The 14727-nt window shown below is 63.6% G+C and overlaps 1 protein-coding gene across 1 annotated transcript in view; it reads left to right on the forward strand.

The window, feature by feature from the left end:
• The first annotated feature begins 2268 nt into the window (after nucleotides 1-2268).
• Nucleotides 2269-14727, forward strand: part of WNK2 (WNK lysine deficient protein kinase 2) — a 114058-nt gene continuing 101599 nt past the window's right edge. Inside the window, 1 exon segment of the mRNA XM_054727096.1 lies at nucleotides 2269-2928. Coding sequence (XP_054583071.1) covers nucleotides 2269-2928 — 660 coding nt within the window.

Here is a 14727-nt window from a genome sequence, read left to right on the forward strand (position 1 = left end):
AGGAGGCAAGCTCCCTGCCACGGAGGCGTGTGAGCAGGGGCCTGAAGCCAGCCTAGGCCGAGAGTACACACCGCACTCAGTACACACCGCACTCAGTACACACCGCACTCAGTACACACCGCACTCTCCCGCTCTCCCAGGCCCTGAGCTGCTCTGTGATGTGGGAACACTGCTGCCATACTTTGCACACCTGCCAGCTGTGGGTGGGCAGCGGCCCACAGGCCATAATGTGAATGGCCAGCCACCTCCTCCATCACCAGGCAGGCATGATGGCCACATGCCACCAGTGGGGCCAGGGAGGCAGAGCAGAGGCCGGTCTGGTGGGCATCTGCCCGGGACATGCAGATCCACCCCTGCTGAGTTTTCCCTTGGAAAGGCGAGGCCCGCCTACCCCAGGTTGGGACTCCGGTGCCTTGAGGACTTACTGAGTCTTGGAGAAACTGGCAGTCTTCCAAATGGGAGAAACCAGGTCAGGCCGGTTCTTCAGGGGGATCCTGGGCTCTGCACGGCGGGACGGCCCAGGGCCGTGAGAATGGCAGGGCCAGACTGGGTCTGTAGCCCCACAGGGCAGACCTTCACCCACCCTCCTCTGCCTGGAAGGCCCCACTCCGGGGGAGGACCCACTCAGGTCCCCACATCAGAGGTGTCCTCGGGGGCAGAGCTGGGTCTGCTGCTGGCCCTTCCTCACGTGGACTCTGAGCCTGATGCCTGTCCCACTCGTAGACGTGAGGACTGAAGCCTGTGTTTGGCAGGTGTGAGCCAAATGCTCAGCCCAGTGCCAGCACGCCTTGGGGGAGTCCTGATCTGTGGCATCTGCCCATTTCCATGGTGTAATTTCTCCCAGTTTTGCCACGTGTCACTGAACAGAGTTGGAAAGAGATGCCAGTCCTCACCAGGTGGTGTCTGTGGCTCCAGCCCCACCGGCACCTGCAGGACCTCGGGAAGTCCCGCTGCTCTGGAAAGCAGCTGGCACCCCACCCCACTCTGAGGGCTGCTGTCGCCGCCGAGTGCCTTTGTGCCGCGGGCTCCAGGCCCAGCAGCCCTCAGGTAACCACCTGTTTGAAAGTTTGTGTGCTTGACAGTGTGCCAGGCCAGGGGGCAGGGACCAACATGAGAACAGCCTGGCATCTCCCCTGGCAGCTGCCTCCCCTTGCCTCCCTTTCCTGCGCTGGAAGCGGGCCAGTGGCTACACACCACGGGCTGGCGGAGGACGGGGGAGGTGTACGCTCAGGGCCTGCACGGTGGGGCTGGGGAGCTAGCAGGGTAGTCTTTGCCGCCGGCCCTTTCCCTGAAGCAAGGTTCAAGGTGCTCCAGGGAAGGGCAGGTCTGTGGGAGTCCAGAGGAGGAAGGGTGAGGGAGGATCTGCAAAGAGGGGACGGTGCCATTTAAAAGAGGGGTGAGGAGACGCTGGGCCGGGACCTCTGCAAGGCTCTCCCGCCCTACACCGACAGGGCAGCTCAGCCTGTTGAGGAGCTCTGGGGTTTAGAGCAGATGAGGTGGTGAGCCTGTGCCTCTTCTCAGGGACACACGGGCTCCCCGCGGCCGGCAGCCGCGCGAGGCAGTCCAAAGGCCCTCGGGGCCGGGGTCGCCAGGGGTGGGAGCTGAGGGGACTGCAGCTCCCCGGGCGGGCGGAGGCCTGGGGGCCCGGGAGCCGCCCGCAGGTGGCGGCCAGCCCGCGGCCAGGTGGGCGTGCCAGCCCCGCCCCGCGCCGCCGCTGACGCCCCGCCCTCCCGCGCGCCGGGTCTGAGCCGGAGCCGGTGCGGAGCGCAGCCGCGCGGAACCCGAGCCGCACGCGGGAGCGCGGCCCGCAGCTGAGGGCTCCAGGGAACGCGTCACCACCGGACCCGAGAGCGACCGGCCCGAAGCGCGGCCTGGCCCGCCCCGGCCGCGGCATGGACGGCGCCCGCTCGCCCTGTGAGTGCGGAGCCCCCGCCGCCTCCTTTGTGCGCGCGCCGCGCCGCGCAGCCCCCTCCCCGCGCGCCTCTCCTGCGCCCCCGGCCCGGCCCTTTGTGGAGCCGCCGTGCGCCGGTCCCTCCCTCCTCACCCCTCGCCTCCCGGCCCCCAAGCTATCAGCCCGGGGTCCCGGGGGCAGCCCGTCAGGCCTCCTCCCCCACCCGGGCCCGCTCACGCCGCAGCCCCTCCGCGGGGACAGCCCCGAGCGCCTCCGCGGCCGGGCGCGCAGGGCGGGCGGGCCCCGCGCGGCGCTGTCTCCCCGCGGCCGGGACAGGTGCGGGCCCGCTGACGCGGCCTGTGTCCTTGCCCGCAGAGATGGACGGTGATGGCCGCCTAGACGCCCGCGGAGCGCCGGGGGAGGCCGGGCGCGGCGCGGGACCCGCGGGCATGGCGGAGCCGACGGCGGTGCCCAGGGCGAGGGCGGCGCGGCCCGGGCCGCAGCGCTTCCTGCGACGCAGCGTGGTGGAGTCGGACCAGGAGGAGCCGCCGGGCCTGGAGGCCGCCGAGGCGCCCGGCGCGCAGCCCCCGCAGCCCCTGCAGCGCCGGGTGCTGCTGCTCTGCAAGACGCGCCGCCTCATCGCCGAGCGCGCCCGCGGCCGCCCCGCCGCCCCCGCGCCCGCCGCGCCGCCCTGCGCCCCCAGCGCCCCCAGCGCCCCCGGCCCCGAGCCCGCGGGTGCGCAGGATCCTGGCCTGGACGCGGTGTCGGCGCCCGCCCCGGACCGGCCTCGAGAGGAGGCGGCAGCGGCGAGGACCGAGGACGCGGGGCCGCCTGAGGCCAGGCCGGAGCCCGGGCCTGTCCGCCGGGATGAGCCCGAGGAGGAGGAGGACGATGAGGATGACCTCAAGGCCGTGGCCACCTCCCTGGACGGCCGCTTCCTCAAGTTTGACATCGAGCTGGGCCGTGGCTCCTTCAAGACGGTGTACAAGGGGCTGGACACGGAGACCTGGGTGGAGGTGGCCTGGTGCGAGCTGCAGGTGCGTGGTGGGCCCTGCGTGTCCTCCTTGCGTTCCTTGCCTTGAGCAGCTCTCACCTTTGTGTGTGCCCAGCGCGTGGGGCGGGGGGAGGGGTGGCTCTGGGTGGTGCCGATTGGGGGATGGAGGTGGGATCTCCTGGTGTGTGGCATCCGGGTCTGGCACAGCGTGGCCCACACGAGAGTGGGCAGAGAGCACCGGGAGGGTGTGTCTCTGCCTCTCCTTCCTGGGAACTCAGGGCTGTGCTGACCCGGCCCTGGACCCTGTGTCCTTGCGGAAGTAGTGCCGGGGCTGCCGGGCTGTCCTGGGCTTGGGAACTCCGAGCTGCTCTTTGATGAGCACCTTCCATGCCTTGCAAGGTGTAGGTGCCCTGGCCTGGGTTCCTGAGGGGCTGCTGCCGACCCAGGCCTGTTTAGGGTGGGGCCTGGTGGTCCCGGGGCTGCTGGACCAGGAGTGGAATTGCTGTGAGTGGCTTCTCGGAGCTCCCAAAGCCCATTTGTTCACAAAGTGGGTGTGTGAGGTCTTAAAACAGTCATGCTAAAGGCAGATGGGTGGCTTTTTTTTTTTGCAAAGGCTCTGGGCATGCATTTTTCATAACCTTGCCCTTGCACTGGCTGTGTCAGTCCCAGCCCTGGAAGATTATATAAACCGTAACCCGAGCCGCCCTGGGCGCTGTGGAAGCCGGGGCCATGCCTGTCACAGTGGGTGTTTACTGCCCTCTGTCTCGTGGGGGCAGCTGTCCAGCATGAGGCGGCCTCAGTGGTGTAAGCCTACCCCAGCGCCCGGAAAGCTAGCCGGGCCTTCCAGGTTTGACGCAGGCCGCTGCCACACTGCAGGCCGCTGCCTTTGGCCCCGGAAAGGGATTTGGTTGCTCTGTCCTCCAGGCTCTGGCTGGATGTGTGCGTGTGCGTGTGCGTGTGCGTGTGTGTGTGCGTGTGCGTGTGTGTGTGTGTGTGTGTAAGGGGGGGAGAGCACACGCATGCTGGGCTAGGTGGTGGTGCCGACTTGTCCTCAGCCTTTTCCTGAGACAAAGGATCCGAGGGAAGCCCCTTGGTCCTGCTCTGGAAATGCAGGCGTGTCCCAGGGAGTCCCGGGGCGAAAGAGCTGCCCCTCTCCGTCATGGCCCTGCTGAGAGGTGGCCGGGGCCTGTGCTGTGCTGGAGATGGTGGGAGTGAGTGGGCATCACTGCTCACGAGAATGCAGAGAGGAGCACAGCTCTGAGAGGGAAGATCAGGGATGAGAGGTGGGGGAGCGGGAGGAGGCTTCCTGGTTCTAGAGCGTAGCTGTGCAGTCCCACCGCCGAGTGATCCGGCCTCTGGCGTGGCAGTGGGCACCCCGGTGCTCCACGGGTAGTGCCCAGGCAGGAGGTGGCAGCCCTGGTGGCCACAGCAGTGGAGCACGGGGGGTATGGCCGAGGCATGGTAGGTGCTGTGACCCCGGGCGGGAGGAGGAGGCTGTCCCCCTCGTTTCCTTTAGGGCGAGGCAAGTGGTTCTGCTCTGGCCTCAGAGGTGCAGCCTGCCTTGTCCAGGGGCCCGGACTTGGGTGGTGGAGAAAGGCTGGAGATGGCCTCCATGTGCCTGGCGCGTGCCTTGGCCCCGCGTTACAGGGAGCCCGGCCAGCAGGGAACGTGCTGTGTCCCCAGGAAGGGTCCTGCTGATGTTTGCCTCGGGCCATGGCAGCGTTGGGCCGCGCTGCCTTCTGCTGGGGGAGAGGGATCAGCTGAGGGCAGCTGAGGACCTCTCCTCACCGCCCAGAGGCTGCTGTCCCCACTTTATTGAGACCCCCACGCAGGACAGCGGTGAGGACGTAGGTGGGGAGGGAGCTGGCGGCATCGTGGGAGGAGGCCCAGCCTGGTGCTGTCCACTGAGGGCTGGAGGTGAGTGTGGAGGGGAGGGTGCCAGGTGAGGCCTCGAGGACCGCTGTGCCTGGGGAGCGCAGTGGGGCGTCCCGGCTTTGTGCCTGGAGAGGGGCTCGCAGTGTGGCCGCTTGGTGTCAGGCTCCCTCCCGTGGAGGGTGGGTCACCTGGAGCACCGCCTTCAGCGCCCCCAGGGCCTGGCCAGCAGCATCGGACCCCCGAAGCCCCCCCTCAGAGTCTTTAATTCTCTCACCCTCTGCCTGCGGGGGGCGTTGGCACCTCTTGGCGCCCGTGGGGACCCAGGGCTGAGATAGTGTCACCTGCTTGCTCTTTCTGGGTGTCCTGCCCGGGGAAGGCCGTGCGCATTTCTGGGTCTCACATCAGGTCCCCTTGGCGGCGTTAGCGCTGGAAGTGCTTTGCAGAGGGAGCCGTGGGGTCACCTGAACGCTCCACAGGTCCAGGAGGACGCCGGTTTTTCGGGGAAGCCATTTTAAAGTGTCACGCCTGTCTCTTCTTGCAAATGAACGTTTACTCCTGGCATCAGGCCGTGTTAGGCTAGTGATGTAGGGAGTGCAAGGATGCCCAGACCGCTGCCCGCGCTCGGGCGCAGGTCCCCACATCGCCACGTCCTTGGGCCACCGCCAGCCGCCACAGACCCCTCTCATCAGACAGTGCTCGGAAGGCGGGCTGGCCCTGCTCCGTGCCGCCGGGAGGGGCAGGCTGGAGCCCGGCCCAGCTGCTCAGGTCACTGCGCTTCTGAGCCGCGGGAGACCTGAGGAGAGGAGACGAAGCCGGCCCAGACCAGCCGAGGCGGGAGCCTAGCTGGAGGCGCCCGGCCCACCTGCCTCTCCCAGGTCTTCCTCAGGGACCTGGGACCCTGTGCACCTCCTCCCCCCGGAGGCTCTGAGCTGCTGTTGCCGGACTGGGCACAGCCTCCTGGGCGGTCCCACCTGGAGCCTCTGCTTCCCACCGTGTGTCCGGGTGCACGCCCAGCATGGGGTCATTCTGCCTCGTGGGGGCATCAGTCCTTGACCTTCACCCAAGCACTGTAGCACCCCTTCAGAGTAACCCAGAGGCCGAGCCCCACTCCTCAGGCCCTGGGTCTCCCCTGTTCTATCATGAAGCCATCCTGCAACTCTCTGCTGCTGGAGGTGGCTGGCTCCCGGGGGCGGGCTGGCCCGGGCTCAGGCTAGGGAGCAGCTTGCGAATGTGGGGACCATAGGACCTGATAACGTATGACCTGCTGGGGTCCCCTTGATGCGGCCACAGAGGCACCGTGTTCCCCACCTCCTGTGCCGGGCAGACGGCTGTGTCCTGTCCACCTGTCTGTGCCTCGGATGTGGGAGATGCGCCTGGGGACGGGCTGCACGTGGCCATGCTGACGGCGCCGGTCCCCTCCCTGGCCTCGGAGGATGGCCAGCTGCCTCTCCTATGGCCACGGCTCCTGCACTGCACTGTCCGGAGCTCAGGCGCCTCCTGCCGGTGCACCCTCCCCTTTCATAGACAGGCCGTGCCCACCCCACCTCTCCAGCAGCCTGGCCAAGGTGGAGAGGTCCCTCCCCCAGTCCCTCCTGCTTTCCCAGGAGCCCTCAGCAGCTGACGGGAGGGGGATGTTCCGAGGGGACGGTACGCGCCCGGGTAGCAGACCTGAGAAGGGCTGCAGTCAGTCTGCAGGTGGTTGCCTGCTTTGGTGTTTTCGTTAACCTCCTGAGAGCTCAGTCTTGTTGCGAGAGCTGCGTTTGGAAGTCAGTTGGATGCCAGCACGGAGCTTGTTTTTTCCAAGTGAAGTCACACACCATGGTTCTGGTTTGGTTGGTGGGACAGGTTGGTACCAGCCACCCGGAGGCCTGTGAAGACAGCTCCCGCCCGCCAGGGCGGGCCGTGGGTGCCCCTGCCCGGGTGGTGCTGGGGAGAGGGACGTGGTCTTGAAGGTGGACTGGCTGGGGTCGTCGTGGGCACATCGGGCACTCCTGGCCCCTTTCCTGTTGGAAGTAAGCGCTCCTGAGACCAGCTGTGCGCCCTCTGGGCGTCCTTGGAGGCCCTGCTGTGTGGGCATCAGCTGAGCCTTTTTCAGGGCCAAATCGCTGAAGGACTTGGGCCCAGACAGCCTCACGCCTTGGGAGGGCTGGCGGGCACCTCCCCACCCTGTGCCGTTTCTGGGTGGTGGCTGGGGGCTTACTCTGAAGTGGGTGAGCATTGCTGGTGGGTTGTGGGTCTGGACATGATGGTGGTGAGAGAAAGAATTGCTAAGAGGAGAGGGAGCAGATGTTCCAGAAGTTTCCGGCACCAGGCCCCGTGCTCAGAGCTCCACGGTGCAGTGTGGTTTATTGGCTCAGATGTATGGCATTGTTGAGTGTGTGCTCTGGTTTCATGTGGGGTACCGCCGTGAGCAGGGCCCACCACGAGAGGCGTCTGTGAGAAGCTGCAGGAACGGGGTGGGGCCCGTGTGGGGAGAGCCTGCCCTGCGGTCAGGGGCCAGCGGGCTTTGCCGCTCCCTTGCATGGCGGCCTGGACTGGCGGCCTCTGTGACCATGGGCATCTTGTGGGGCCAGTGGCTCGGGCCAGCTTCAGGCCAGAGCGGGTGATGCCCAAGGTGAGGACACGAGCTCCAGGGTCACTGGAGGGAGAGAGCTGGGCCTGGCCCAGCAGAGGTGTGGCCACCGGCCTGGTCTCCTTCGTGGCCCCTCGGCTGAGTGGCAGGCGGGTGCTGGCACCTGCCTGCGGGGGCTGTGGGGTGTTCAGGAGCCCTGTAACCAGGCACACAAACACCCTAGAAGCAGAGGCCTGCTACATGCAGACCCAGCCCCACAGCTTCCCTCGGGCGCCTCAGTTTACCTGTCTGCAGTGCGGGCAGTGCCAGCCAGGCTTCAGGGCGCGGAGACCGGAGAGTGTGCTGAGCACAGGCAGGCACTCGCAGGCAGCTGTCCTCGCCCGCCCCGTGCTCCCCTCGAGGACACAGTTCTGAGAAGCACAGGTGGGAGGGAGAGCAAGCTGATCTGGAGGGGCCAGCCTGCCCGTCACTCCCCGCCGGTGCGGGCCTCTGTGCAGGCCGACGGGGCACCCGCCCGTTCTGCGCTGCAGACGAGGAAAGGGTGTGGAGGCAGCAGCTGGGATCCCCAGGAAGCAGGTGAAGATCTGCCTCGACCACAGGCAGTGGAGGTGGAGGTGCTGTGGGACGGTAGAGAGGCCCCAGCGAGATCAGTTCAGAACCGAAGCACAGCCCACGGGACGTGGGCGATCTGAGTGTTTTCCTGCGTCAAAAAGTTTTCAAATCTGGCTCTGTTCCTGGGAGGGTTGAATTCTAAGATTGCCCAGAAGGCTATTTCTACACCTAATTATGCCAGCATTTTAATAATGTAAAGACTTTTGAAAGAATAAAATAAAAGCTCAAGACTGTGTATTGGTGACAGAATAGTAAATAGATCATTGGGACAGACTAGAGAGCCCAGGAATGGACCCATATCAGAGTCAGCTGCCCTTCGTGGCGGGGGGGGGGGGGGGGGGCATGCAGGGCGGGAGCAGCTGGCCACCCACGTGCAGAAGCGGGTATGTATGCAGAACTTCCTCCCTTCACAAAAGTTAGCTCGTAATGGATCAGACCTCCCCGTAAAACGCAGAACTCTAAAACTCTTAGAAGATAGCAGGAGAAAACTTAGGTGGCCTTTGGCGTGGAGATGACTTTAGATACAACACCAGAAGTAAAATGTGAGAAAGAAAACTGTAAGTTGAACTTGATTAAAATGGAAAACTGCTCTGCAGAGCCACTGAGGGAGAATGGAAAGACAAAGCACAGACTGGGAGGAGGTCTTTGCCAAACACAGACCTGATAATGGACTGCTCCCCAGAATATACAAAGAACTCTTCAAACGCAACAGTAAGAACGCACAGTTTGGTTAAAAAATGGGCCAAAGACCTTACTAGACACCTCACTAAACAAGACACTCAGACAGCGAATGGACATAGGAAAAGGCGTGCAACGCCACATACTGTCAGGAAAACGCAAGTTGAAACAACAGGCCTATTAGGACGCGAAAGCCAGAGCCCTGGCAGCCCGGGCCGGCGGGAACGCAGATGGCGCAGCCACTGTGGGAGGCAGCGTGGACGTTCCTTACATAACACGCCGCACGCTCCAGCAGTCACGTTCCTTGGCGTTTACCCAGAGGACCTGGAAACTTTGTCCGCACAGAACGCCCGCACAGGATGTTTACAGCACTTGATTCACAGCCGCCAGAACTTGGACGTGACCAGGGTGTCCTCGGCAGTGACGGATACACAGACTGCGGTCCGCGCAGACCGGGGATATTCTGTGATTTTAGAAAGGCTGTCAAACCACGGAAAGACACGGATGAACCTCCCGTGCACGTGCTGAGTGAGAGGAACGAGTCGGAAAGGCCACCTGCAGCTATGACATCCTGGAAAAGGCAGAGCTGTGGAGACGGTGGTGGTGGTTAGGGGTTCGGGTGGCCCTGAAAATACTCCGTGTGCTAAGATAATGGTAGATATGTGTCCTTATACATCAGTCAGAACCCACAGACTGAACCCTCATGAAAGCTGTGGATTTAAGTTAATAATAATGTATTAATATTGGCAATCATTTCTAGCAAATGTACCACATTAATGTTACTAATAGAAGAGGCTGTGTGTGTGTGTGTGTGTGAGAGAGAGAGAATTCATGAAAACTGTACTTTCTGCTCAGTCTTTCCATAAACCTAAAACTTCTCTGAAAAATAGTCTATTAAAAAACAGTGTAACAGCTACATTAAAGAAGTTGCAGAAATGAAAAAAACCACTCGTAATCCAAGTGAATATAACTTATTATTTTTGCATATTACCTGAAGCTTGTTCGTGTACACATACATCTTTTTTATAAATACAGCTGCAGTTGCAGGGTGCCGTAGCCTTTAAAATCAGGTTGTTTTTTGGTTCTAGAGTGTCTGCTTCCAGGGGTCTTGGAGCTGGGTGGCCGGGGAGGTGGCGCCCCTCACACCCACCTCACCTCCAGCGGGTGAGCGTCCCAAGGGTTAGGAGTGAGGCCTCCACGGAGGCTCCGGAAATGAAAGGAAGCCATGGGCCCTGCCGAGACACAGGGCGGGGAGCCAGTGGGGTGGTGGGGGCGCTGGGGGAGGGATTTGGTGCCCCGAGTCCTGGGAGTCTGTCAAGGGCTGTGCTCCTCGGCAGAAGGTCCGAGCCTGGCCATCAGCTGGCCGTGGGCGGGACGCCAGCGGGGAGGGCGGGAAGGAAGCTCTGAGCCCAGCGGGTCCTCAGCCACGTGCGAGGCTCCAGGCCTCCCCCGGTGAGGGGCGCCGGGGCGGTGGGTCATGTGTAAGCTCAGAGCAGGAGGCAGCTGGCGGCACGCTGGCACTGCCCTGGCTGTCGCCTGTCAGCGGCTCACAGGGGCGGGCTGCCGCGGTGGGCTTTTCAGAGCCTGTAAGACGCTGGCCTGTTGTGAGGCCGTGAAGGGGTGGGTGTGGGAGGCGCCCCCCCCACCTTGTCCTTCGTGCTCCATGGGACAGGACGGGCCCTGGGGAGAGGCTGCCTTTGGGAGGCAGATGCCCCCGGGCTTGTGTGGCCCTGTTGGTGCTGGGGTTGGAGTGCCTGGACCCCTGCTTGTCTCCGACGGAGGACCGTCCTCCCTCCGACGCCCTCTTCCCTCGGCCCCGCTCCCCTGGCTGTGTGCCTGCTCAGGAGCCAGTGGAACAGTCTCAGCTACAAACCCGTGACCAAGCAGCGCAGATCTTTGGTCGCCCCGGAATCTGAAACTTGGAGATGGCCGCCGGAGGGCCCTGGCGTGGTGTCCGCAGGGACCGGCGGCTCCCTGCTCTCGGCCTGGCTGGTTTGCCCCCTCTCTCAGGCCGCGGACGGCTGCCACGCCAGGAATCCCCGCCGCATCTTAAAGCAGGAAGTAAGGGCCTGGTTAGGTGTCGGTGTCACACTTTAACCTGCAAAGGAGAATGTTGGCTGTAATCCTCTCGGTCTCTCTGGCTGGAAGGGGGATGCACGGGGCTCTGGGAAAGGCTCGAAGGCCCAGGCAGGTTCTGTTCTGTTCCCTGGGGCTGGGCACAGTGGGTTTTGCTGGGAGGGTGGGCTGACCTGCCGTCTGTTTGGGGTACCTCATCCCCGCCCCCCCCAGGTCTTGCAGGTGCCAGTGCCCCTGAGGCTGAGGCGTCCGCTCTGGGTCCTCCCCGCCCGGCCCCTCCCTCTCCCATCCTGGGCCCCACCTTTCCCTCTCCTCGTCCCTCCCCGGAGCTTTCTTCTCTCCAGCAATCCAGTTTTTATTTCTCAACCAACTTTTTGTTTTGAAAAACGTAGGAAAGTTGTGTTACCAGTTTTTAAGAGCTTGCCACACCTGCTTTTTCTCTCTCTGCATATGCTTTATTCTGGCCCATTTACACCTCGCCCTGAACACCCAGCAGCAGCTCCTATAGGGACAGGGCGTTTGCCCGCAAACACAGCTGTGCGCATCGAAGGAGGGGGCGGCAGCGGCGTCTGACGTGGACTGTGCCCGTGCGCTCGGCATTTCCGCCTGGATCCAGGACACAGTCGGTAATGGGGTGTTGCTCTGGCTCTCATGTGAGTTTTTTAAACAAAAGGTATTTTAATTGATTTCAGAGAGGAATGGAGAGGGAGAGAGATAGAAACATCAATGATGAGAATCGTCAATTGGCTGCTTCCTACACGCCCCCTCCTGGGGATCCAGCCTGCAACCCAGGCACGTGCCCTGACCGGGAATCCAGCCATGCCCTCCTGGTCCTAGGCTGATGCTCACCCACTGAGCCAGGCCAGCCGAGCTCATGTCAGTTTTAATCTAGAACAGCCCCCTCCCCCCCCAACGCCGCTTTAATCATTATTTTTGTATCTTTTGCCGCCTTGCCTTCTTCTTGGCCCCACAGCCTCTGACTTGGGCCTCCACCTGGGCTGATCCTGTTGGAATCATCCAGGATTTTGGGAAGACAGATCAGATCATACTGGTCTCTCCTCATGGGCAGTCGGGCGGCGCTGGGACCTGACCCAGCCGAGGAGGGTGCTGCTAGGAGGCTGCTGCAGATGTGGGCCTCCTGGGACGCCCGCCTCCTGCCTGCCTGCGCCCGCGCCCCTGCACAGGGTGCCACCTGCATTAAGCTGCACGTGGTGCCGGTTGTGCCCCGAGCTCCTGGTGCCGGTGGTATGGACTTCTGCAGGAGAAGGGGCCCTGCCCTGAGACTGCTGTCAGGGGACCCTGACCTCTAGGGGCCATCCTCAGGCCTTGCTCCCGCAAGGGGCTTTTGTCCACCCACACCCCTGTTCATCCTGCAGGGGGCAGTCGGGAGGAGAGGGCCAGGTCCCCCAGGTGCCGGCGCTGGACCCCCCAGTGAGCGGGGACTGTCGGGATGGAGGCAGTGGCGGGCAGTGGGTGGGGATGTTTCCAGCTACTTAAGTTCTTCGGAATGTGACAGATGCTGAGACCTGAAAAAGAAGCTGCCCCCGAAAACCTTTCGTTTTGTGCGACCCCTGGGAGTTCCCTTCTCGTTGCTAGAAGGGATGCTGCCTAATTCATGAATCGTTTGGTAAAGCCAATTAACTCCTATACAAAGCTGCCCAGTCTCCTGAGACAGCCTCTTCACTTGGTACCGGCCCGTGTCTGTTTTTATGTTCTTGGTTTTCTTGCAAAGTCATGTTGTGGCCCCACCTTCATTGTGAGCCCACTGCAGGGGTGAGTGAGGCCACCAGCCTCCCTTGTCCCTGGTGGAGGGTGGAGGGTCGGGGGGGGGGGGCGGCGAATTCAGGGGGGGCGCTCAGCACTAGCCCCGCCCCTGCAGCTGGGCCCAGCCTCCAGCAGTCGAGGCCTGACACATTTCACGAGAGGTGCGTGTGTCTCCTCAGCCCCTGTGGCCGGGGCCCGGGGCCCCCAGGGGAGCAGGGCCGCTGTGCTGTGTCTTCAAGCCGGAAAGTCATCTTCCAAATTGGCCGGAGCAAACTACTGACACCTGCCCAGACAGGCTCAGAGGGATTCCTCCTTTTTAATTAAGGGGTTCAAGCAGGAGAGTGAGTTCATTTCTGGAAGAATCATTGCAAACTTGAAGGGCAAAGGAGAGAGGATGGGGAGCAGGATGGGTGCAATGCTGGGCCGTCTCCCTGGGTCTGTTGGGGCTCCCGTGTGCTTGGGTTTTGGGAAAACCTTTGCACACAACCCCAGGACTGACCCGCTGGGACTTCAGAGGGTTGGGGGTCGGCGCAGGGTCCCCTCCACGCCTGGACGACCCTTGGAGGAGCCCCTTTCTCCATCCTCCAGGGGGTCATGGGCCAGCCTGTGCTCCTGCTCCGGGGGCAGGCACCTGGGCTCTGGGGTGGGGTGGCCACAGGCATAAGCAGAGAGGCCCGTTCTAGGGGCCCCGTGGAATGATCTGGGCGGCGGCACGTCCTTGGGCCCTGGGGGACACACAGCACCCTCACCCTGGCTGCACACAGTGACCTGAGCTGTGCTAGCTAGCATGCGCTTCGGGATGGTTTGACCCCTGACAGGATGCAGGGCCTGGCTTGTCATTGGGCTCTTTTGGGGCAAAGGCTGCCTCGTGGGGCTGTCTTCCTGTGTCCGGCTCGCAGGGGCCTTCTGAGCAGAGGGGTCTCCTTGGGACCGCCCCTGAGCTGGAGCTGGAGGGCTCAGGGAGGACTCCGGGTGAAGGCATGGAGGCTGCACTGTGGGCCTCGTGGGCATCGAGCAGACCCACACCTGCACCCCCCTTGGGGGAGGGACTGCTCATGCTGGGAGGGGCTTGTCCCCTGGGCCAGGGCAGGGCCGGTGCTGTGGGGAGGGCAGGCTGGGCAGCTGAGGGTTCTGTTTTGACCGCAGGGTGAGGGAGAACCTCGTGGCTTCTCTGTTCGTGCATGGCAGTGCCACCAGTGACCTGGAATCATGCAGAGGAGGGCAGAGATCCAGGGCACCCCAGGCCCTGCTCCTCTGGCTCCCTGCTGTGGGTGGGGTTTTCTGCCTGGAGATGCCAGTGGACCCACTGACCCCACTTGGGGTCAAGCCCCAAGCCCATCTCTCCCTCCCCCTCTCCCTTGTCTCTGAAATCAATAAAAAGACACTGAAGGACAGGCGTGCACTTTATTGTTTTAGAGCGAAGCTGCTGGAGCCTCGGCGGCAGGTGTGCTGCGCCCTCGCGGGGAGGCGGGCTGCCCGGCCCGGCCCGGCCCGGCCGGCACGCTGCTTTCTGTCCCGTGGGTCCCTGGAGCTCCTGTTTGCTGCACGCGGGTCTCATGAGTGTGTGGCCTTTCCAGCTGCCATGCACGTCGGGGTGTTCTTTGGGACTCAGCCCGGCTGCGCGGTGGGCAGTCGGTCCCTTGGCCACCACGTGGACCTCCACAGTCGGTTGTCCATCCACCTGTTGTCGGATTCTTGGCAGTTTCCACTCTGGCATCCCTGGCGGAGGGGCGGGCGCGGAGGCGCCTGGGCTTGGGGCGCCCCTCCCGCCCTCGGCACCCCAGAGCTGTTTTCTGTGTCTGCGTCCTCGTGGCGAGGTGGGTGGCAGCCGCCTGCAGGGCTCATGTCTAGGTGACAAGGACGCAGACCCGCCCCACAGGCCCCGCCGGACCACCTGCCCCTCAGGTGCCGGGAAGCCGGTGTTGGCTGGCGTCCGGCTCGGTCTGGTGGGCCTGGAGTGGCGCCCGCCTCTGAGGATGCGATGAGGCGACGATAAGACACAAAGGCGGCTCTGTTCTGGAGGGCGCTGGGGCCTTGGAGCCCTCTCCGGACATTTCTGAGACAGGCCTTGTGTGGAGCAGGGCCGGGCCTTCCAGGCCTGGCAAGGTGGCGCAGTCAGCCCGCCGGCTGCCCCTGTTCCTGGGCCGGGGCAGAGGTCGCTTCGGGCTCACATTGGGACAAACCCTCGGCCCCGGGTCTTGGGAGGCCTCAGAGGAGCCAGGGGTCTAGGCCTGGTGTGGGCGCCTGACAGTAGAGGGGTCAGTG

Source organism: Eptesicus fuscus, chromosome 15, assembly GCF_027574615.1.
Source record: "Eptesicus fuscus isolate TK198812 chromosome 15, DD_ASM_mEF_20220401, whole genome shotgun sequence".
Taxonomy (NCBI): domain Eukaryota; kingdom Metazoa; phylum Chordata; class Mammalia; order Chiroptera; family Vespertilionidae; genus Eptesicus; species Eptesicus fuscus.